Source organism: Mus caroli, unplaced genomic scaffold (assembly GCF_978045245.1).
Source record: "Mus caroli unplaced genomic scaffold, Mus_caroli_1 scaffold_2, whole genome shotgun sequence".
NCBI lineage: Eukaryota > Metazoa > Chordata > Mammalia > Rodentia > Muridae > Mus > Mus caroli.
Genome location: NW_028227257.1, coordinates 86,191,216 through 86,216,589, shown reverse-complemented (window position 1 = coordinate 86,216,589; position 25,374 = coordinate 86,191,216). Strand labels below are relative to the sequence as shown.

General features: G+C 41.2%; 1 protein-coding gene across 4 annotated transcripts in view; it reads right to left on the bottom strand.

Moving 5' to 3' along the window:
* Positions 1-25,374, bottom strand: part of Ttc17 (tetratricopeptide repeat domain 17) — a 103,142-nt gene that overhangs the window by 47,324 nt on the left and 30,444 nt on the right. For all 4 annotated transcript variants that reach the window (XM_021154024.3, XM_029474324.2, XM_029474326.2 and 1 more), the window contains exons 9-16: positions 23,515-23,675; positions 21,073-21,185; positions 18,471-18,617; positions 16,488-16,603; positions 16,180-16,345; positions 14,606-14,683; positions 14,246-14,470; positions 11,765-11,951 (exon numbers count right to left, since the gene is read on the bottom strand). In XM_021154024.3, the coding sequence (XP_021009683.1) occupies positions 11,765-11,951; positions 14,246-14,470; positions 14,606-14,683; positions 16,180-16,345; positions 16,488-16,603; positions 18,471-18,617; positions 21,073-21,185; positions 23,515-23,675 (1,193 nt within the window). The remainder of the gene's footprint in view (positions 1-11,764; positions 11,952-14,245; positions 14,471-14,605; positions 14,684-16,179; positions 16,346-16,487; positions 16,604-18,470; positions 18,618-21,072; positions 21,186-23,514; positions 23,676-25,374) is intronic.

The following is a 25,374-nucleotide window of genomic DNA, read 5'->3' as shown; positions in this document are numbered from 1 at the left end:
AGTTGCCTAACTTTAAAACTACATTTCTAGTCATCTGTGAGTGGTGTGGGGGAGTGTTAGTGAAAACTTTACAAAGAGCTAAGTCTGTGTTCTCTAGATCACAGTACACTTCTACTCCAACTCAGAGAACTAACAAGCCTTGAAAAACATGATTTAATTTCCTGGTAGATTATATTCTTATATAGATAAGAAAGAATTGGACCCAGTGTCACAAAATAACATCCAAGAGAGATGGGTGTGCTGAAGCAGGAGGAGCATGAGTTTGAGGCCAGCAAGAGTTAGTTACACAGTAAGACTCTGATGAGATACACAGACAGACAGACAGAGAGACAGACACACATGTGCAAACACACACAAAGAAAGTAGTAACAATGTCTTGTATACACCGCATTTACTTTGTACTACTGTCAAAATGAAGACACTCTATGACTTAGACTAACCTTGAAATGTATCCCATAATTTATACAAAGAACATCATGATTTAAATGAAAAGCTTTAGCTAACACCTTTCCCAGGTGAAAGACAAGCATTCTTGTATGCGTAACACCCTAGACTTGCTTACAAAGCATTTGCACTTAATGCAATTATAATTCTTTTTTTCTTAGAGGTAAGAAACTGCAGAGCAATCTCAGCTAAGCACAAAACTCCAAGGAGGGCACTTCTGCTCCTGGAACTGCTGTGGGCGCTTTAGCAACTCAACACCTTTTTTCTGTCTGGAGTATCTACTGTACCCTGGGATTGTTGATAGTGACCTAGCTTAGAAGGGTGCTGTGGAAAAGAGTCAGTACTCACTGTCAAAGTCTAAGTCATCGGAGCGAAAGAGGTACAACTGATTTTGAGGATAGTTTTTCAGAGTAAATTACGTTCTCAGTGCTCTTATCATTTCTAAAGTTAGGAGAACATCTTTTCTTCTCATTGATTCTATTCACCAAATTCCTAGAAGACTATTTTCCTTTTCCCAATGAGGATTACCATGTCCATGCGAAGGTAAACCTGAGACAGTGTGGTAGTCCACACATACAATGCCAGTGTCAGGAAGGTGAGGCTATGGAGCAAGACTGGAACCCTCAGCCAAGTCACTCCAGCTGGGGTCACAGAGAAGATGGGTCAGTTCTTTTGGCATGACTGTGGTCAGGAACACAGCCTGGACCCAGATTTCCTGAGGGCAAAGTCTGTCTCCAGAAGTGTCAGTGAGTTTAACAATAGAATGACTTAAATGTTAAGAGCAAGACCATTGTGAGCATAGGATAAGTTGGTGTTGTTACTAGTGCTGTCCCTGGGAAAAGTCACAAAGAAACGAGAAGCACTCCTGGTCTGAGTGGACTTTAAAATAAGGTCTTTTAGCTTTGGCCACTGCAGAATCTCTTAGTATAACATTCTGGCTACTAGAAGTTACTGAGGTACAGGCCTAACATCAGTGTGTGTGTGTGCATGCACACGTGTGCGCCTGTGTTTATGTGTGTGTGGGGTGATGCTGAATGGAGAGCTCCTACCAGGCTTTGAGGAGAAACAGCAATCAACTCAGCTCCAACTGCTCGGCAGTTCCGAGCCCCAGGCATTTGGCAGAAGTTAGCTCCACAGTAACCTGTAGCCTCAGAGGGACACTGTAAGAATGAGCACATCACCTTGCAACACAAATCCTAAGGATAGAGACCACATGAATGAAGTTCAGTCCATACTTAGCTCACTAAAGCCCAACAACACCCGCACAGTTACTGCTAAGCATCAGAGCTTTATACAAATCTTGCTCCTGCTAAGATCCTTTCCCCTCCCAAACACGAGCACTGCTTTCAAGCATAGTGATTCTCAAGACATGATAACTAAACTGACTGGGAATGGGAGTTAGAATTTGAAGGCAAAGTCGATGAGAGAAAAGTGGGCTTTGTGAACCATGGAGTAGTCCACCGCTTGCCTCTGGCCCCGCTCATCAGCTCAGGTCACACCGAGTAGGCTCCTTCTGGCTGGGAGACAAGTCACCTTACAGCAAGGATTCTGCTAGGCTCAGTTAGATGGAAGGCACTGAGGGGGAATGGAAGTCCATTATCCTTTAACCAAGAAGAAATACTCCAAATAGGATTTTTGGGTCTTTCCCACTTATCCTTCTACTCAAAATTTTGCAGTTATAAAACTGAATCTTGTTTTATATGCAGGCAACACAGAAATACCCCATGAATGCTTTAAGAACAAGTTATATCATTGTTTCTTATTTACTCCTTTTGTAAACAATCTTTTAAAAAAGTAACAAAATAAATCACTCCCTGAAGAAAACCACAGCTTTCAGTGCTTCACTGTTCTACATAAAAGGACTGAAACACTACCAGGGAATTTTAACTATGGTGGACTTTGGGCTTTAGTGTTAGAGTTAATGGGCAAGCTACCAGCGTAAGGAAGCATCCTTATTGGCAACAGATGCCTTTGTGCCAGGAGAGGTGAGAGGTGACAGTCCTTTGGATACCCTCGGTTTTTAGAAATCAGGATGGACACTCCATGCCAGAAAATCAAGTTCTGCCTTAGTTAAAATCTTAGCACACAAACTTGGACAAATCAACAATCTATTTTTGTCAAGTTTCTTTTTTTGGAATGAAGAGATAAGCTACTGCCGTTCTGTGCAGAGACGCTCAGGAAACAACACTAACAAAACCACTGCTGAAGTAAGAACTCAGAGTGTTGCATCTGGGAGCACGGGGAGCACAGGGAGCACATGGAGCACGGGGAGCACATGGAGCACGGGGAGCACATGGAGCACGGGGAGCACATGGAGCACGGGAGTGGGTGCTGAGGACTGGAGCTGAGAGACTGATGAAGGTGCCTCACCCCTCTGCTCTCTGCTGTTCTCTATTTAGGGGGAAAACAAAAGAAATGATTTTATCAGCAGGAATGTTTCCTTAGATCTCTTACTCAGCAATTACTGTCCAGTGAACTTCTTCACAGGAACTTTAAAGTAATAACCATCATGTACTGACTGTTATGTTATGTACTGACCGACCTTAAAAGTGCACTGCTACACCTGAACTTGGCAATCACGGGCATACACTGGGATTCCCTCCTAGTGAGGTGAATGAGTCAGGACAGAGTAGGGAAGGAAAAAAAAATTCAAAGCATGTGACCCTGAGTCTTTCTCTCTGTCTCTCTGTCTGTCTCTGTCTCTCTCTTCCTCTCTCTGTACCTGCACATGTGTGAAAGCATGTCTCTGTGTTTAAGTGTGTGCATGCATGTGTGAGTCTCCCTGTGTGCCCATCATACTCCACATTCTGGTATTGAATTCTGTCTCAAGGGGAGTTGGGGGAGTGTTTGTCTGTTTGGGGTTGAATTGATCTCTATTGTCATAGAGTCGAAAACAAAGAATTGTCTGTAAACATGGCCTTTTGATCCTGCTACATGGCCTTTCATTAAATGACCAAGTGAGGGAGCAAAGGCAGTGTCAGTGGAGACAGAATGACACACAGCACCGCTGCTGGAAATCAGTCAGGGATGAAATCCAACCTCTGCCTTTAGAATTGCGCATGGCCAGGTCACAGCTCTAGTTAGTAGCATTCATTCATTAGACTTTTAAGAAAATTTATTTTGAGAAGACTTTCCATCCAGAAACCGTATGAGGAAGTTAACCACTATCCATAGCCATTATTATTTTTAATTTAAACATGGCTCACTTTAACTTGGGGAATTATTCTTCAAGCTAGGATATTGAGGGACTAAGCTCGGCTGAATCCCTCCGGATCCCTGATTTACTCATAGATACTAATCCTGAATCCGAGTTCAAAGAAATACTTGTTTGCAATGTCAATTAAAAATAATGGAAGCAGGTTGAGAGAATATCTGTTAGCTTATCATGGACAAATAAGATGAGACTATTGTTTTTCTATTTCCTCTAAGGCAGGAACTGTAGACTTAAAACCGCTCTATTGACTCGCGCATATGAGACATCGTTTCTACACAGCACCCTGGATAAACAGGGATCTAACAACTTATTTACTTGTTACCATTGTTACCGATCGCTAGATCGCTACTATTGTGTTTCCTGTTTACTAATAAATTGTTACTCAAGTAAGTGTAGCAAACACAGAAGGGACAGAGGACATGATGGCCACGGAAGTGAGAAGGCTTAGTTCCTGCTCTCAAGAAGCATGGCCACAGTGACAGGTTATAATACCACATATACTTAGCGGACCAAGAGCCAGGCACAGGGGTGTAAACCTTTAATCCCCGCACTTGGGAGAGCAAGGCAGGTAGATCTCTGTGAGTTCAAATCCAGAACTGGTCTGGGTTACATAGTGAGACCATACAATACCAGAAAACAACAAAACCAAAACAAAGCAAACAAAATAGGGGCCATATACGTCACAGGGCAGAGGTAGGCCTTCAAAGCTGTTTAGGTTGGTTTGTGGGATGAGGATGCGGGGTTGTGGGGCTACTGAACACATGCAAGTACATAAAACTAGGAATTTGGAGTGGACATGTGCACACACACTGAAGAAGGGAGACTACACACAATGTGTTCACTATATGCCAGAATTTGGTTTAGTTTCTAAACTTTGTTAAAAGCAGACACGAAAGTGTATGAACTGTCATGACCACCCCATGGCGTGGTTAAGGAGAAGGTTTTCATTGTGGACATGAGAGAGAGAGAACAGCCAGGGGCATCTGGAGGAATCCAGAGCAGAGAAAGAAGTAGCCTGAAGGGGCCAGCTGCGTGTCCAGTGTGCCTATGGGGGCAATAAAGACAAAGGCCAAGCTCTGCTTGTCTCCTGCTTCATGTTAGGAGTCATCAGCTGATGCTGAGGAAAGGAAACCACAGAGCTGTCCCTGCACTTCCAATGGAAGTACAGCGGTGTGAACAGGGACGGGCCCACCAACAGAGGTTCCTGGTGGGAGCAGCAGGCTGGCTTTCTCCGACGGCAAGGATGTGATGCACGGCCATCAAATGCAAACTGGGCTTTACTTTCTAGGGTTCAGTAAATTGTCTTGAATTTCCTGAGTTTAGTAAATTTAAGATAGCATCTTAAAATAAGAACTTCAGACTTAGTAATTCTGTAACTGCTCAGGCCTTGGGTCTAGTGATTCCTCATAGGACACAGATGTGAGGACCAGGAATCACATCGCGATGCATAGCGAGCATATTGAAGCTAAAGTTTAATACAATTAACTTTTAATTACATTTATTTAGTGCTGTGTGTGTGTAAGAGAGAGAGTGAGAGAGAGACAGAGACTGTTCCAGCTGTCCTACTGTAAACCCCACCAGTGCCGAGGTTGCAGGTATGTACACCACACTTGGCTTTTGTATGGGTGCTACAGATCTGGACTCAGGGCCTCATGCTTACCCAGCAAGCAGTTACTCTCTGGCTCTCTCCCAGCTTGTCTCATGATACTTTGGAAGTATCATCCTAACTGGTCTTCTTGCCTCTACCCTCACCCCACCACAGTACAGACTATTCTTAGCAGAAGAATCCTGTTAAAATGTAAATTCAATCACTTTATTCCTGTTCAAAACCTTCCAAATATCTTTCTTTTGGAAAAAAGCCTCACTTATTAAAACAACCTGTTATGAAATAAAGATGAAGCTTGCAGCCTCCCTCCATTTCTCCTGCAACCACATCTACTTACCCGCTGTCTACTCTCTCCTAGGCCTTTGCGCTGACTCGTGTCTCCTTCTGAAACCCTCAGTGTGGTATAATGGTATGGCCCAGAGTCTATAACCTCCTCTAATCTTTATTAAAGGCCATTTCTTCAATGGGATGTCGCTGGCACACCTGTGCTGTTTCCCCACAGTGGCACTCCTATACTAGATAATTATACTGATCATTATAGTCCATTTCTTGGTAGTAGAATATAACTTTATAATAGATTAGGCTTTTTTGTTTACTTTCTAGTTCCTAGAATATTGTCTGGAACATGGTATTAGTTGAATAAATAAAAAAACCACATGTAAGTTATTTAGACAGAGGAAATCAAATGCTACTCTGTTGCTTAAAGGTTATATTCATAGGTTAGTGAGATGATCCTGGGTAAAGATTCTTGACATGCAACTCTAGAGACCTGATTTTGATCTCTAGAACTTAGGTAAAGATGGAAGGAGATCAACTCCACAAAGTTGTCATTTGGACCCCACATGTGCGGGACATGTGGCCCCACCTACCACATTCTAAGCACACACAATAACAAATAAATAATCCAATCAAAGATCGTAAAAAAGATGATTTTCACTACCACTGCTGTGGAAACAGCTCAGTTATGTAACACTTGCTGAGCACACTTGAGGACCTGCTTGAATTCCCAGCACTGTGTGTGCGTGCGCGAGAGTGTGTGAGTGTGTGTATGTGGCGGGGGCTGTGTTTAACTTTCCTACGGTATTATTTGGCTGGAACGCTGTTTCCCCACTTTTTTTTTTCTGGGGCTTTGCCCCAGAGCCTTGTACATTGTACAGAGGTACTTTGTCACGATACACTCCCAGCCCAGGTTAGTAATCTATACTAAGACAAAAAATAGTTGTGGAAAGAGCTCGCCTAAGGGTCAGTAGGCTCGTTCCTCAAAAGAAAAAAATTACATATAGGAAAAAAGATGTATCATTATAGTTCAAGAAGATGGCTGGGTATGGTGGTGCATTCCTGTAACCCAGCCCTCAGTAGGCTAAGACAGAAGGATCCAAGTTTAAGTGCACACTGAGCTATGAAGCAAGACCCCACTTAAGACTAAACAGCTAAGAAGTATTTACATATTGTCTTAATTACGGTTTCTATTGCTATGATAAAACATCACAATGAAAAGCAAGTTCAGGAGGAAGTGGCTTATTTCATGTTACAGCTTGTAGTCTATCATGCAGGGATGTCAAGATAGAAATGCAAGGTACCTGAAGGCAGGAGCTGATGCAGAGGCCATAGAGGAGTGGTGCTTACTGTCTTTTCCACTGGGCTTATTCAGCCTGTTTCCTTACTGCACCCAGTACCACTAGTCTAAGGGTGGCACCACTCACAAGGGGTTGGGCATTTCCATATCAACCACTAATTAAGAAAATGCCCTACAGACTTAACTATACCTGGATTTTATAGAGACAATTTCTCTATAAGATATTTCTCTTCCCAGGTAACGACCTTAGTTTGTGTCAAGTTGACATAAAACTGGTTGGCATGCACATATTCATTGTCTTTTACAGCATGAGATATAAAGCAGTGGTCATCACAAGCTGTTGTATGGTGTCCTACAAGGTAAAAATGCTTTAGCAAGGTATAACTGTCCCCCACCTGTGTGTGTGTGTGTGTGTGTTACATGCATGTGTGTGGAGGAGGTCAGGACAACTTTGGGAGTTGGTTCCCTCCTTATACCATGTGGGTCTTGGGGAACCCAATTAGGATCATGAGGCTTGACAACAAGTTCTTTGCCACTGAGCCATCTTGCCTGCCCCAGAGATAAAAATGTTGCCTATAAAATCTAAGTGCCGAGAACAGCACTACTTGTGGACTTGATACAAGTACAGCCACCAGTTTCTGTACAAAGTTCAAGGTAATTCACATGCAGCAAACAAATGAACAAGACCCAGAAACATCAAGGTAGCATCCCAAATAAAAAGAGCGTGTACCTGTAGGGTGGTTATTGTTGTTTCCATAGTCTAGTGAAAGTCATCCTTTTTTTTGTATGCACATACTCCTTTTAAGAGATGATACTGAAAATACAGCAGTTATCCTACCTTCATTAAATGTCACAAGAATCTACAAACATGAACTCTCCAACCATGGCAGTGGAGATGGTTTATAGTACGTTGACAGTAAGGATTGGGTTATGTTATATTTACTGACTGATTTTTTTAAATAAAGAAATATTTATTTTATGTATATGAGTACACTGTAGCTGTTTTCAGACACACCAGAAGAAGGCATCCCATTACAAATGGCTGTGAGCTACCATGTGGTTCCTGGGAATTGAACTCAGGACCTCTGGAAGAGCAGTCTCTGCTCTTAACCACTGAGCCATCTCTCCAGCCCAACTGACTGGTTTTTTTTGACTTGGGCAAATCATAATCTTTGTTTCTAAACATAAGCTCACAACCTTTTTCTTATTCTTCCTTTACCACACAGATACATGTCAAATGAATTATCTGGTAACCATAACTATAGTCCTTAACAAGTTCTAAATTATTTTGGGGAAATAAACAGAGATGGCGTAATTACATATTGAAGTTCTCCCCAAACTGGATCTATAAAAATATCTTAAAAACAACTACTCCCTTCCCCAGCAATTCTTGTGAGGAAAGTGAAGTACAGGCGCTCAGCTGCAGGTGGTATATGCTGCAGAGTCTGCAGGAGGCAGCAACACGCAACATTTCCTTCTGAAAATCTAAATTATAGAACAATGTGTGCAGCAAGCCATAAATCTACAGAAATTCCTGATGCAGAAAACAGACTAAAACCTCAGAGAATGAAACGTTATAAAAGAGATATTTCTGTAAATGGGTGTGATACAGAAATGCTATAAAAAGAATATAAGGTAATTCATCTGTACATAGCAAGCATCCAAAGTTCATTAACATGATTTGGAAATCATTGCAAAGGCTACCAAACACACATTATATAGAAACTTGTCTAAAATTCTAAGATACACCGATATTTGTTTATGACTTATTCTGTAGACTATTTACTCCTAACTTCTACAATCTGGTGTAATATTTTTAGGTAAGCATGTATCTTGGTGTATTGATTGTACACCTGTATTGTTGCAGACACTACATACTCTGGTCACAGAGCAGTACTGACCTGGAAGCATCGCCCATACTGGCTGGCTTGAGTGGTGCTGGAAGATGCTATGCATGCGCCCAGAGGAGAAAAGCAGCCATTAACCTTACTAAGCTGTCAGGCATGCCCATTGATGCAACAGTGCCATGAATGTGGTGGGAATAACAAACCCCTTTCTGATTGAATTTAAGGCCTGAACCACAAGATGAAACCCATTCCTGGCACCATTATTGGGCCCAAACAAACAAACAGACAAAAACAACCCATATGATTAGATAGGTCATAGGCCCTAGGAAAGAATCTGTTACTATTATCTTGTTAAATGCAAATATTAAATCATCTCCTAATGATTTATCATTGTAGTCATCAATCAAGGCATCTCTCAACCCTCATTAGAGAAGCTTTTGTTTACAATGGGTAATGACCAACACAGAGACCTTCAACTGGCCAAGGAACAAAGAATAAAAGACTTGACAATGTTCAGTCCTAAGTGAATACATATAGTGTATTGACACTTCAAAGACTCAGGGATCATTGCGGAAGGGGAGTGGAGAACGTAAGAGTCAGAGATAGTAGACTACAAGAAAACAGTGTCTTCTGGACCCAGCAAGCCAGCTATACATCGGAACTCCCAGTGGTTGTGCCAGCCTAAACCAGACCAAATCCCAGCATGAAGAGGAGAAGTGGGCATGAAATTCCACCTCCTATACAGAGAACTGCTTAGAGAGAAAGCATCAGCTCTAAGAGTGTGGCCTCTCAAACGCTGACCATGCTCCAGTGGAAGACCACACATCTAAGAATACGTGGGTAGCCTTGATGTGGGAGAGGGCACAAAGTTGTTGGGAAGGGAAGGGAAGGGAAGGGAAGGGAAGGGAAGGGAAGGGAAGGGAAGGGAAGGGAAGGGAAGGGAAGGGAAGGGAAGGGAAGGGAAGGGAGAGTGGCTCTGAGAAGAGATGGGTGAATAGAAGCATACATTTTACAGAATTCTTAAAGAAATAATAAAAAACGAGTAAAAATTCAACCTTTTAAGTCTTCCTTCATAAAATACTTGAAATGGGTTTGTTAAACTAAGGAAAAATTTAGTAATAGTCACTTTATGAGATGGCTGGGCTTCATACCTAGGAGCACTGTGGAGGTGCTCCTGGGTAGACACTGTTACATTCACATCACCATCTTAGAGGACTGGTAGGAGAGCCTGTTCCTGTGATAGAAGCCAAGCAGCGCAGAGGCTACATGGTTTATGCAGCTAGTTACGTATGGTAAAAATGGAATCTTGTCCAAGTTTTGCAGATGAGTTCTCTCTGAAAGAACAATGGTAGTCCATCTTCTAAGATGAACTGTTTTCTTTCCTGGTTATGGTGGACCCAAAGATGTCACGGAGGTAATCTAGACCAGCAGATGCTCCACATCGGATGAAGAGCTATCTCATGTTATTTGTTCTTGTACAAGTTAGGTCTCAGGGGCAAGTTCATCACAACTAGATTCTTTCTGCTGACACGAGTGACATAGGAATTAAGAAAGTACAAGAAATGAAACAAATCAAAACAACAACACTGAGCACAAATATGCAATGTTAATACAAGAAAAATAGTATTTAGAAGAAGGTCACTGCTATGTGACCTCTTGGATAACCAGCAATATCCAAAGACCACATTTTCTAGGTTGAAGTAAGAGTCAGAACAACACTTGTGCTTTGAAAACTCTGAATACTTTGTATTTACAATAAATGTCTTTAAAATTTCATTTTCATTTAATGTGTGCATGCGCATGCCAAGTTACACATGTGGAGGTTAAAGGGCAATTTGTGGGAGCTGGTTCTCTTCTTCTACTATATGGGTTCAGAGGATTGACGTCATGGCTTTCGGCTTGGCAGCACATGCGTTTCCCTGCTGAGCCATGTCACTGGCCCTACTATCAATCTCTGAAGTCTTACCTTTATCCAGTTACCCACTCTATGATAAATACCTCACTTAGTTTTCTTGGCAAGTATGCAACAGTTTTTATTGTTGTTCACGGTATAGTTAATGATCCTACTTTTCCGGGATCAGAAAGTATGGCAGAGTATGGTCAGGCAAGAATCTGTGTAATTCTTGTGCTGGCCACTTGACTATCCCTTACTAAAACACTATCCAGGCCTTTGGTATTCACGAGAATTCTAATTCGTATCATGCCCAATGTTGATAGGCATCTGACCTATATGATGGTTCTGACAGGCTTTGGTATTTAACAGTTCAAGTACATTTATTCCCAATTCCATCAAAATCCTGAGGCAGTCTGGTAAAGTGAACCAGGAAACCAGTTTCTGGTCTTAAGTCTATTATTATAAATTATCTAAGTCAAGCCATATCAACTGGGTATGAGATGTGCTCAGTTTTTGATATCACTATTGAAGGAACTAGAATGCCTTATACTACAATCTGGACAATCAGTGGAGTGAAAACTGTTGCTCCACCTAGCGCTGGCTAGTGCAGAAGATCTGTGCCTTCCCCCACCTCTCCAGAGGCTGCTGTTCAAAGGCACAATGTGAAACAGACAATCTTCTCCTTAAAGCAAAGGCTATTAGGGTTCATGTGACTTTTAAGTTTCATACCAGTTCTGCCAAGGCAGTTGTACATAAAGAGAAAGGACACCTGGGATATACCATCACTATGGACAAGGTGCAGGAAGGGGGAATCACTCCTCTGAAAGGCAGGGAGCTGTTTTCAGGGGTAAGTATGTAGGGCTGTGCTCATGACACATACACCTTCATGAATTTCCTTTACCGTGAATATTAGTCAGGATTAAACAGAAATTTATGGGAGAGAAAATACTCCCATGACAAACTCTGGAAAATACAATTTCACTGTATACATTAGTCAGTATTTCTTAGCTAAGGTCTGGAAAAATGTTAACTACTAATTCCAGTAATTAATGAATGGATTTCTCTGCTATACAGCTAGGGTTAGCTTTCTAAAACCCTGGAGGAAGTTCCCCAAACCATCTCTGTGTTGCTTTGGTCACGGCAGCAATGCTGGGTGAGCTTGTGGCATTTATTAGGTGCTTACCACCACACACAGAAGAGGTGGCGTTGTACAGGAATGGGTAGAACTGCATGCAGCGGATCAGCTTCAGGCTGCTCTCACACTCTGGGCATTTGGTGCTTAGCTTCAAGGCCTGTCTGAAGGCTTCAAGTGCCCCGCTGACATTCTTCAGAGCAAGGTAAGCATTTCCCAGGCTCAAAAAGGTCAAGGGCTGAAAAGAAGGGAAAAAAGAAAGCAGCAGAATGTAAATGAACTGCAGGTCTGGGAGGCATGAAACCTTTACAGTATTCTTCTCGGAGCTCTTCTTAGGTTGCTCTGTAAAGGTTACTGCTAACTAGTTCCTTTTATTTACACCAGCTATTATAAAGACCAAAACCTACGAAAACGTGTAACTAGTTTTAAGTCTGTAACTCAGTGAGTTATTACATATGAACATACCCTTGTAAGTGCTACTCAACCCCATATAGAAGACAATGAGAATGTTTGCAGTAGCCTGGAGGTTCTCAATCCTATCTCCAAAGCAGCTGTGTTGATACAGTGTGACTTCTACCACCACACACTAACTTTGCTCTTCACAAAGCTCACAGGAGTGGAATCAAACAGCGACTCTAACATGCACATATAACATGAACTTTTGTAGCTTCTTTTACTTAGTCTAGTATCAGTTCATGTTCCTAACCTGGACATGTGGTCCATGCCTGTGATCCCAGCTCTTGAGAGGCAGAGGACCATCAAGAGCTTTGAGGCCAGTTTGAACTATCACAGTGAGATCATAGAAAACCAAACATTCTTAAAATAAAGGACTACGTCGTGGGGCTGGTGAGATGGCTCAGTGGGTAAGAGCACCCAACTGCTCTTCCGAAGGTCCAGAGTTCAAATCCCAGCAACCACATGGTGGCTCACAACCACCCGAAATGAGATCTGACGCCCTCTTCTGATGTGTCTGAAGACAGCTACAGTGTACTTACATATAATAAATAAATAAATCTAAAAAAAAAAAAAAAGACTACGTCGTGTTCAATCTCATCATCTGTTCTCAATGCACTGTGTTTGCTACAGAGCAAGCAGTGGAGCAGGCTGATAGACTTACTAGCAGCTAGGTCTGCTGGAAAGTACAGACATTACAAAATTATGCTTAAAAATTGTCAAGTTTTGAACTCTTAATTGGCAATATTTTTATTATATTTAAAATTTAGTTTTATGGTCTCTTAAACAAACCCAAGCTATTCACACCCATCTCTTATAAAGAATTCTCTGGAGATAAAATATATAACCATTCAGGTGTTAGGTAAGGGCAGCTTAATTGGGTAACTATTATAACTGTATTTCTGCAAACCTAAAGTGGAACCTTAAAAATAGGAACTAAGACTCACAAAGCAGTTATGCTAGGCATGGCAGCACATCATCTGTCCCCTTGGCACTGAACCTAGGTGCTGTTCACATTACCACAGTTACAGTCCCAGTCCCCTGATTATTGTTTCTTACTACAACAACTGTTTAACTGTGCATCAGATGGTGTAACTATATCTATAAATTAATACTATATATATAAAATAATATAATACTGAACACAGTGCATTCAATAATGAGTGGGAGAGTGAGAGCCAGCTGTTAAAGACAGACATAGAGAGTCACAGCATATTCTCATAGCTATACAATTTCTATTTATATGTAAGTTTTGAAGAAGAGAAATGAGAATTGTTAGTTTTACTCATTCAAATCGGAAAAGAGCTAGCACAGTGGTACATGTATGTAATCTTGGGTCAGGAGTCTGGGGCAGGAGAATTATGAATTGAGGGGAGCTCTGGTTACAAAGCCTGATACTGTCTTAAGATATAAAAATAATCAAAATAAAATATTTTTTTCTTGAAGTATGCAAATTCTGCTCTTTAAAGAAAATGACATTTTCTTTTTTTCTTTTAATTAGATATTTTCTTTATTTACATTTCAAATGTTATCCCCTTTCCTGGTTTCCCCTTCAAAAACCCCCTATCCCCTCCCACCTCCCCCTGCTCCCTAACTCACCCACTCCTGCTTCCTGGCCCTGGCACTCCCCTATCCTGGGGCATAGAACCTTCATAGGACCAAAGGCCTTTCCTCCCATTGATGACTGTCTAGGCCATCTTCTGCTACATATACAGCTAGAGCCATGAGTTCCACCATGTGTTTTCTTTGGTTGGTGGTTTAGTCCCAGGGAGCTCTGGAGATACTGATTAGTTCATATTGTTGTTCCTCCTATGGGGCTGCAAACCCCTTCAGCTCCTTGGGTACTTTCTCTAGCTCCTTCATTGGGGACCCTGTGCTCCGTCCAATGGATGGCTGTGAGCATCCACTTCTGTATTGGTCAGGCACTGGCAGAGGCTCCCAGGAGACAGCAATATCAGGCTCCTGTCAGCCAGCTCTTGTTGGCATCCACAATACTACTAGACAGACTCAAAGCTTACTATACAGTCAAGCTATTCCCACTGCAGCAATGACTGTGAGCAGGCGAGTGGAGAGCCTTACCTCAGAGCTGTTGACAGCCACGGCTTGCAGCAGCAACTTCGTAGCATCAAGATGAAGGCCGTAATGAATCAAAAGGTTGGCCAGGTTGACAAGAGGAATGTCCTGGTATTGAACTGGAGCTAAATTCAAAGCCCTCTGGAGGCAGGCGATAGCAAAGGTGCTGTTTCCTACTGCTCTCCAGTACAGGCCTGCTTCATTCAGAATGAGCCAGACAGGAGCATTTGGCTGAAAATATAAAGCAGTTCCATTAGGTATAAAGTAGAGAACTGGTCCTAAATGGAATCTTTAACAAACACATTAAAAACTTTAGTTACTCTTAGTAAGGCTTTAAGTTTTAGAGGTCCCAAACAAATGACTTACCTTGTTAATAGCATGAAACAAGAAAGACCCAATCTCTTCTTCTGGGACAGTATAGTTTTTAATACGGGAAAGTAAAATCTGAAAATATCAAAAGAAATAATGACTCAATTGAAAATCAACAAGGAAGACGCTTAGAAGAATCTCTATAATGCAGTCCTTATATGAGTGCCTCAGAATTGATTTTTGTGCATGTATGTGTTTTGTTTGTGTTCCTGTGTATACCTGTGTGTATATGACATATGGAAGTCAGAGGTTGAGTGCTGGGTGCCTCCCCTGTCATTCCCTACTTTATTTTTTGAGACACAGTCTCTCACTGAACTTGGAACTTTCTGACTGGCTAGGGCACCTGGCCAGTAAATGCCAGAAGTCCTCCTGCCTCCACCCATGCTTAGCAAATGAGAGATTATAAACACTGACTACCTTGTTCAGCTTTTTCACACAGGGCAGGAATCTGAATTCAGGTGCCCATGCTTCTGTGGCAAACATTTAACCCACTGAGACATCTCAATATCCCTAAGAACAATTACTCATGCATAATCATATATACTATATAAGTATAGTAACACACTAACACAAGTATTCACTGGTTCATAGACATGCTCTAGTTTCCTTCAACTATAAAAATTAAAGATGCACATACATTCTTTCTCTTTCCTCTGTCTGTCTGTCTGTCTGTCTGCCTGTCCTGTAATATACTCCACCCCCTCCAGAATCAATAACATGTAATATCGAATATACTAACACTCTGCACTCTTCCCAAGCTGGAAAGCACCAGCCCTCAATTCAGCTACTTTATCTTCTGTAGTGTTTGTGTAATTGTGAGCAACGCTAAAGAAAAGTCGTGCCTTGATCATCTTTGTGTTCTAAGAACCCACAACAGTATCTGGGAAATGGTCATTTTCCTGCTTTAGTGAATGGGAACTACATAGTCTAACTATACTCAGTTGAAAATAACAACAACAGACAAATAGTTGCCATGGTCTGTTTTCCTATAAAAAGATAATTATGGTTTCATTTGTAGTTTTAGAGTAGTTATATTTGTCAAAATGTGGTAGTCTACATATTATCTCTGGAGTACATATCTAGATATCTATATTAATAAAGTACTCTTAGTCATACACAACTAATAGGAACTAAAGGAAACAGTATTAATAGAATTTACTTATAATTTCCTGGGTGGCTATCAAACTAATAGACTCCTAAGGCTCTCACACAGAACCAAAGCAAGGCTGACAAGGCCCAGGCAGGAAAACTTTCAAGGTCTAATTACATAAGCCTGTGGAGGCTCAGAAGGTACAAAGCTAAACTGAAGCAGTCAGGACGGCCTTCTTTAGACAGAACTCTTTGGGTCGGAGGCACTTACAGTGCCTGGCTGGACTCTGCACACTGCAGCCCACAAAGCTGCCTGAGGCTGTGTTGATGAGAAGCATGGCTGACATCTCAGTCACCTTGTCAACTCTTATGCTACTTTAGCTTCTCACTCAAAACCTTCCGTCAAGTTTCTGTTCCATCTAAGAGGCTTCTGAAGTCACCCAGAATGGACGGCAAGAAAGAGCAGCCTAAGTGAGCCTTACTTTGCGTGCATGGTCATCGGGTATTTTGGCTTTCAGATCCATGCGGACCTCTAATTCTTTGACTAAGTAGGACAGAGTGTGGCTTTTTCTGTAGTCAGTTATGGAACAGTCAGGGGTTTGGGCCTCCTCTTCTGAAGAATAATCATCACTGGTCAGTTCGTGGATCCTGGCACAAGAAAAAGGAACAAGATTCATATTTTCCAAGTTTGGGTGAGTTCAAGACAAAGACTTAACCTTTCAAGTCCAAGGCTGGTGCCAGGAGACAATCATGCAGAATCAGGAGCTCTGCCACATCCATCTGCACTTGCCTGAGTCCTTTGTTCTCCGGAGGCAGAAAGTATGTTGGCAATTCTCCACCAAGGGGAACTCTGGGATAGCTGTCTGTACAATCTGCTCTTTTAGGCCAAAGAATATGTTGTTTGTCCTATGAAAGAAATAAATCTTCTCATAGATTACTTTAGATTCAACACTATCATTTTAAATGAACCGTTAAGAGAATTTAGAGATATTAGAGTATATTTAGGTATACTAGGGGTTGGAATAACGGCTGAGAGGTTAAGAGTACTGACTGTTCTTCTAGAAGACCCAGGTTCCATTCCCAGAACCCACATGGCAGGTTTTACTGTTTCTAACTCTAGTTCCACAGGATCCAATGCCGTCTTCTGGCCTACATAGGTACTTCATGCATGTAATGCACATATATACATGCAGGAAAACATTAATACACACAAAATATGATAAATAAATCTAAATGTTTAAAAAAATTAGAGCTATTTGTAGTGGCTGGAGTATGAATGGCCCCATAGGGTCATATATTCGAATGCTTAGTCACCAGGGAGTGGCTCTATTTGAAAGGATTAGAAGGATTAGAATTTATGACCTTTATGGAAGAAGTGTGTCAGTAGGGGTGGGCTTTGAAGTTTCAAAAAGTCCATGGGAAGCCCAGTGTCTTTCGCTCTCCCTGAGGATCAGGATGTAACACTCAAATACTTTTTTAGCACCATGCCTGCCATGCCTGCTGCCAAGCTCTCTCCCATGATAATGGAATAAATATCTGAAAATGTAAGCACACCCCCAATAAAATGCTTTCTTTCATAAGAGTTGCCTTGGTCATGGTAACACCAACTAAGACAGTATACAAGAATGACTGAACAGAAAGTAATATTTTCAGGTAAGTATGAAGACTCTACCTGACTTACAATATTTCTTCTATCAATTCTTAGTATGACTTAGTCTTTCGATTCGCTGCACATTGGCAAGGTGCAGGGCAGTTTTATGTTAGCTGGGTCAGTGAAACACAGGGCATACAAGTGGCATTACTGGGAAGAGAAGCAAGTCTCAGTCTATATGAACAAAAGGGCCTGCTGTCCAGTTATCTAGATGGAGCCCATCAAGTTTCCAGATGGAACCAATAATGTGCTTGACACCATAAGAGAGGAAGGAAATAAGTCACTGGTAAATGTCACTGGCCACTTGGGTCACTTGAGCCTGAAATTTACCTTACCTTTGGACAAATCCCAACCAAAATTCTTTGGCTAAATGCCAAAAATTAATAATTAGTAAGGAAACTCCAATGCTCAAGAAATTCTCTTGTCTCAGCTTTCTAACAATTTCTTTAGCAATTCATAAAATGTTCATCTTCATATAAATAACTGTACTAATACTTTGAAGCTATCATACTTTAAGGAATTTGTATAATAATTAGCTCCAATGGCTGAATGATATGTTTTATATATATATAAACATATATATATATCCAATAAAAATAATATATATATCCAATATATATCCATATATATATATATATATATCCAATTAAATTTTAAATTTTTAATGATAAATAAAAAGTACACATTTCTGTCCTCATGCCCTAGCATACAACCTAGCGAACATACAACACCTTCATGGTAGCCTAGAAATGCATTTACCGCTGTATTCACTGTATGCATCTTCCATTAGGGAATGAAGCTTATCTAGTACTTCCTAGTGTCAGCCTAGCATTGAGTACTGATTATGTCAGTGAGGAAGATGCAGGCGAGTAATTATACCCAGCATGCAGAACTGGAATCAGGGCTTTTATCTGTCCCAGTTGACTGTGAGGAACTAAGGGAAGAGCTTACTGACCCATAATTCCTTAATAGAATGTCTTCCATTTAATAGCAATTTTATTCAATGTGCACTGCACTAGGCTCAATATTGTAGGGTCACATTAATCAGCGCAGTGTAGGGCCACTGCTGTATTAGACTGTGTCTGCTGGAGAAAATGCCTTCATCAGTCTTTACACACTTACCCTATATGCATCAGAGTCACGGCCCCAGACCCAGAGAACAGAATGGGCTACAGGAGAAGACCTGACTGACTCGCTGACATCACTCTGATTTGTAGGAACATCGAAATTCACGGACATCATACTGGAGGTTGATGAATCATCACCAAACTAGAAAATAAAAAGTTTAATCCAATTGTGACTCGAAATGTAGTCACGAGGAGGATTTTACTTTAACTGAAACCTAGTAAACATTCACCAGTAGTCTAATAGAAGTTCAGAAAGCAGGCCAGAGGCAATAGGACCATTTACTTCCTAGAACTGTGTCCCCACAGTTATTTCCCTGTGGATATGCAGTGTAGTTAACAGCTTCCACTCAGCGTTGCCATAGAGGGCGAGAAGAAACACGGGCTGCTTTCCTGTCCTTTTAATTCCTTTCCATGGTTTTCCTAGTTTAGATTCAGTGATAAACTAATTAGGTGATTTATTCTTCCCCCTGCCAAAACTGAATTGGTTATTATTCTATAAAATTAGTACTGTGGTTAGAACTAAGGAAGATGAAGAAAAAATTCTTAGGGGCTGGAGAGATAACTGGGAATTTAATAGTACTTTTTGCTCTTGAAGAGGACCTAGTTAGGGTTCCAGCACCCACATGGTAGCTCACAACCCTCTGTATCTCTAGTTTTAGGGTATCTCACATCTTCTTTGTCTCTGCAGGCACCAGGCACACATATGATGCAAAATATGTATATACAGGCAAAACACTCATACACATGAAAAATAACAAGAAAAAAATTTAAAGTATTTTTATGGGTCTTATTTGGCTGACTATTGCCAATTGCAAATATAACTTTTAGAGCTAGAGAGGAAACAAGACAAATAAAAGGAATACAACACACACACACACACACACACACACACAAACAGACACACACACACAGACACACACACATACAAGCAGACAGACAGACAGACACACACACCCTTCCTCCAAACCAAGATAAAACATTTGCAACACTTATAGGATACCACATTTCTACTGGTTATACAGAGAATGAGAAAAGGACCATGGGAGGAATGGAAAAGGAAGGACATGAGAGAAAGACGTAAGCATGCTGAATTTGCAGCTCTAGGTCTTATGAATAGAAACACACTCTTCTGCTACACAGACTCAAGATAACTGAAACGACACTGGTCCATAACAGTCTCCAAACCAACAGGACATCCAAAAGTCATACTGGATTTCAGCTATATTTCTAAACCTTCCTCTTTCCTCCTCAGAATGCTTGGGCTTATGACAGGGAGTTACATGCTTTGGTGGTGTGAGTTGTCTTGAAAGCCAACCATGGGTGAATGCTAGCAACTGGTCCATGGAAGTCAGAGGAGCATCTGCCCCACACTGCTGCTGTCCCTCCTGAAAGGTTTGTCTTTGTTTCTTACTATTTCTATTAATATTGTCTGGGGTTTTTCAAATTAAAGGGCTCAAATTTTGGGCTAGAGAGAGATGGCTCAGAGATTAAGGGTACTGGCTACTCTTTCCAAGGTTCTGAGTTCAATTCTTGGCAACCACATCATGGCTCACAATGATCTACAATGGAATCTGATGCCCTCTTCTGGCATGCAGGCAAACATGCAGATAGAATACTCATATACATAAATTTCTTAATAAATCTTTGAAAATTAGCTCAAATCTGCTTATAGCTTGATTTCTTAGAAATGCCTTCTTGACTCTTAACAGTTTGACTCTAGGAAATTCTCTAGGTCAGTGCACAGTGGGTCTTATGAAAGATACAGTAAGTGCTGGTTTTGCATTTGATATCTTTTTTTATGATTGTTGACCTGGTTGTGCACACTCCCGGTATCATTCACCCAGCAAAAGTTTTATAGCTCTCAGTATAACTGTGTTTACATATTCTTCCTTCAAAACAGACAACCAAGAATGGCTGCATGGGCATGTGTGTGGGCACGACTATGTGTGTTCTGTACATATGCTTATAGTCAGGTAAGAGAACGCATGTGCCTAGCAATGGTACTCATTATCTTTTGTTTTTTTAGTGTAACATAATTTTGCTCATATTTCTGGAGGGGCAACATAACGAGACTTTTTAAAAGAGATCGTTCTCTCTTCCTCCTTAGAACAGCGGATCTCAGTTTGTGGGTCATAACCCCTTAGGGGCTGCATGTCAGACATTTATATTATGATATATAACAGTGGCAAAATTACAGTTATGAAGTAGAATAAAGTAATTTTATGGTTCGGGGTTACCACAACATGAGGGACTGTATTAAAGGGTTAGAGCATTAGGAAGGATTAAAAGAATACATTAAAACTGAGTTAAACAGTAGTAACAGCTCCATTTTGGCTCCCATAGCAAAGGGGAAAAGAATCAAATGTACATGTGTGTAGACACAGTGCTAGTACTTTGGGAAATGAATTGTTATTCATGCAACTGATCATTGACAACAACATCTGCTATCATACACATAACAGACAATAAAAATCTTAAAAGCAATAAATGGTAGTCACACACTTTAGCAATTCAATTTACAAGAAGTCAAAGGAATAAAGCATGAAATTATTGACACACGAGTGACAGTAAGAACTAGAAGAGACCAAGAAAAGGACCTGAACATAGTCCACATTTTCAAAGATATCTCCTCGATGGTAGCGCACAGGTTGGTCCCATTGGCAATGCAAGCTATGCTGCTGGTTGACCAGCCGGCATATCTGATGATTTCCTGGGGCAAGAAAAAGTTATACAAATGATTAGCAAAGTCATGCATCGATCGACAGGATGCTTTTTCTTAGTGTTATGCCACTCAGTTTTAATCTTATGCCTCTTTTCTTAGAGCTACACAGAGAAACACTCATTAATAGTTAATTAAATGAACTCATTAAAGACTCCCCAGTTTGGCCCTGGTGAGACGGTTAAGTAGTTAAGAGCACACACTGCTCTTTCAGAGAACCAGGGCTTGGTTCTTGACACTCACATCAGGTGGCTCCCAACCACCATAACCCCAGCTCCAGGTGCATCTGACACCTCTGGCCGATGACGACAACTGTATTCATGTGCTGCAATACCCCACCCCCTACACAGAATTATAAATACATCTTTAAAGTTCCAGTTTTTCCACTAATTGATCATTCTAGCAGTTAGGTTCTGTCTGTCTTGATTACATGGTTTGCAAAGACTATGACCATCTATTTCTACAGAGAGAATTTGCTCTCTATAGTTCTCAATTTTGTTTCACATGCCTATATAAGAGCTCCAGGATAATTTAGTACAGATTGATCACTAAAAAAAATTCTACAATATGAATATAATCTTTATTCTCAAAATGGCGAAGATAAACTAACAGGACTTTAAATGGACAAACGTCACAGCGAAGGCGCAATGCTCCAGTGTCCTTCCAGATGAACACACTCATCAAAATAAGGCATTTGAGGACTTTATTCTCTATGGCTGAGTTGTCAGATCTGTTCCCTTGGGCTTTAATCACAATCAAAATAGTCTACACAATTAAATCATCTATTTCTTGCCAACCTAAGTCCCTCTAGATTAGTAGTTCTTTTTTGGGGGGGAGTGGGAGGGGAAATGGGCTTCAAGAAATGTTAATAAAAGCTATGCGTTACCTTCTCTGAAAAACCAAGCAAGCAAGCAATAATGCACATGAACAATTCTGTGTACGACTATGGAAATGATTCCAGAACTCCCTTGCAACTAGCAGATCCTGACTAAACTAATATTTCCTACCTGAGTGGAAGAGGCTACTAATTCTAGTCTATAGTCCTATTTCTAAAATAGGCTTTGTTTTTAGGACAGCAAGAGGGAAAAAGGCATTTGCTCTGGCAGAGTATGCATGTTTCTAGCATTCATCTGTCTGCTTAGAGAGCAGTTCTTAACCTGTGGGTCATGACACCTTTGGAGGCTAAATGATCCTTTCAGAGGGGTTATATATCAAATACCCTGAGTATCAGATATGTGCATCACAATTCATAACAGTAGGAAAATTACAGTTAAGTAGCAAGGAAAATATCTGTATGGCTGGGGTCACCACAGCATGAGGAACTGTATTGAAGAGTCACAGTATAGTATCAGAAAGGTTGAGAACCACTGGCTCAGAGGACAGCCTCGCAGCCTGCTGTGCAGGGTTTGTTATGATGGCACAAGCTCAGGTCCCACCTCACACATCCTGCAGCAGAAGTGGAACCGTACCAAGATCTCTGGGAGAATGATATGTATATTAATGCTGGAAATATAAGAAATCTAAGAATATGCAGATTGGTGTTTATGTCAAAATGGGAATAAAAGTTGCTGAAAGCATCTCCCAGCAACTGTGCTTACTCTTGGTTTTGAGATTTAAGAAAGTTCTGTGGCGCCGGGCGGTGGTGGTGCATGTCTTTAATCCCAGCACTTGGGAGGCAGAGACAGGCAGATTTCTGAATTCAAGGCCAGCCTGGTCTACAAAGTGAGTTCCAGGACAGCCAGGGCTACACAGAGAAACCCTGTCTCAAAAAATTAAAAAAAAAAAAAAAAAGAAAGAAAGAAAGAAAAAGAAAGTTAGTTCTGGGGCTGGAAAGATGGCTCATTTGCTGTTCTTGCAGTGGGCAACCCAGATGTGGTTCCTAGCATCCACACTAGGTGGCTCACAACTGCCTGTAATGCTGGCTCTAGGAGATCCCATGCCCATTTTAGCCTCTGCATGTACCTGCAAGCACACAGTACACAAACAGGCACGCACATATACACATAAACTAAAATTAAAATAAACAAATAAGCAAAAAGATATAAGAAAATCAGGCCAAGAAACGGCTCATTAGGTAAAGGTGTTTGCTGCCAAGCCCGGCATAGATCCCACATGGTGAAAGAAGAGAACGGACTCCCCTGATCTCTACTCATGCACTGAGGCCTCATGCACTGCGGCACACTCCCATGTATACACACACACACACATGATTTTTAAAAAGATCTAGAAAAGTCATAACTACAACTTCATACCGCCTCAAGGCTCCACTCAAGCATGCTGGAAGGACGTGCGACCTGCGTGCAGCCAGGCCCCTACTCACCCAGCTGTGCCTCTTTTGCCATCTGTGTCTCGTGGATGATGTTGCGCAGGATCTGCTCCTCCTGAATCAGCTTGTGCTTCTCCAGGATCTCCTGCTGCCGGAGGTAGTGGTCATGCTGTTTCTGGTACTCCTTCAACTCGTTCAGCGTTCTCTGAAGGGACCTGAACAGTTTTCATAGTAGAAAAGCCAGACCTTGAAAATTGTCATTCTAAAAACTTGCTTATATACATTAACTTTGTGACTAGCAGCAATAGCTGATACTAATAAGAACTCTATACCACAAATTCAAGAATAACAGTGCTAAATAAAAGCTACTGTGTAAATATAATACTTGAGAACATTGAAATTTAAATTATTACTTGAGAAAAACCATAAATGCAAAGGCCTTTTCTTAAATACATTATCTCAAAATCAAATGATGTGCTGGTATTAGAACCTGAAAGGTTTCAAAACAAAAGGACTCACCTGCCCTATCTTCCCAGCCTGAGCCAGGGCCGAGAGCAGGGCAGAGCAGAGCCATCTGCAGTGAGCCTGCTGCGGGCCTTTCCCAAGGGAACAGGGTTATCTGTAAAATGCGCTCTTCCTCTTCTCTTCCCTTTCTCCACAGAAAAACAGTACTGCCACCCACCCAGCCGCCTGAGCTGAAGACACTACATCTCAAATATCTACATCTCCTTAGGGTAAATAGACAGCGGGATCCAGACAATGGATGCATGCATTGACCTTTCACATAGGACCCTATAAATATGCACACCTTTATGTCTTTATAAATCACCTAAAGTAAGGTTAGGGTTGAGGATACCTCAGAGAACTTGCCTAGAATGTACAAGTCATGGGGTTTGATACCTTGTATCATATAAATACACAAATACATATTAAAATACATAAATAATTAAAAACTGTATTTGTGCTGCTAGTTTTATGTCAACTTGACACAAGCTAGAGTCATCTAAGATGAGGAGCTACAATTGAGAAAATGCTTCCATAAGCTCGAGCTTGAGGCAAGCCTGTGGAGCATTTTCTTGATTGAGGAATGACATAATGATATGCTCATGCCATAGAGGGCAGTGCTGTCCAGGGAGGGAGGGTCCTAGGTGCTCTAAGAAAGCAGGCTGAGAAAGCCACACAGGTAGCACTCCTGTGTCCTCTGTATCAGTTCCTGCTCTGACTTTCCCAGTGTTAGAGAGTAAGCTCTAAAGTCTTTCCTGCCCAAGTTGCTTTTGGTCATGGTGTTTATTGCAGCAATGTATATTCTACTGCCATGTGGGCAAAACCCTTCTAGATCCCTTTTCTCCTTCCCACTTTCATTCTGCCTAAAGATAGAAAAGGAGTTAGGGTCATAGTATACTGGTCTCATATTCTAGTTCCTTAAAACAGAGAAACATTGTTCCTCGCCATCTGATTTCAATGAGATGGTGATTACATTTAAACACAAGGCTTTATTATACACTGTACTGTAACCTGGAGAATTGATACCTACAGAGACTGTGAGGGAGTGAGCTCGAGTTCTAAGAGAACAACACTGGAGGATGCTCAGCCAGGGCACATTTTGATCCAGTGGGACAGAAGCCTGTTACAGAAAAGCAAGCTGCCCTTCCTTCTGCCTCACTACATAATACTTTAAACGGATTAGGAAATGATCAAATACAGACGTTTAATGAATTCTAAAATCCTCTTTAATAACCAAAAGATGAAGGCTAATTTTGAGGAATAAAAATTTTCTCTTTTGAATTGTATCAAATTTCTTAGCTGGCTTTATTACCTAGGGAAGCAAACATGTTTTGCTAGGAACCTTGATAATATCAAGTATAAAAGAGTCCCACTGCTGTCCAACCTAATACACACCCAAAGAAGATGCCG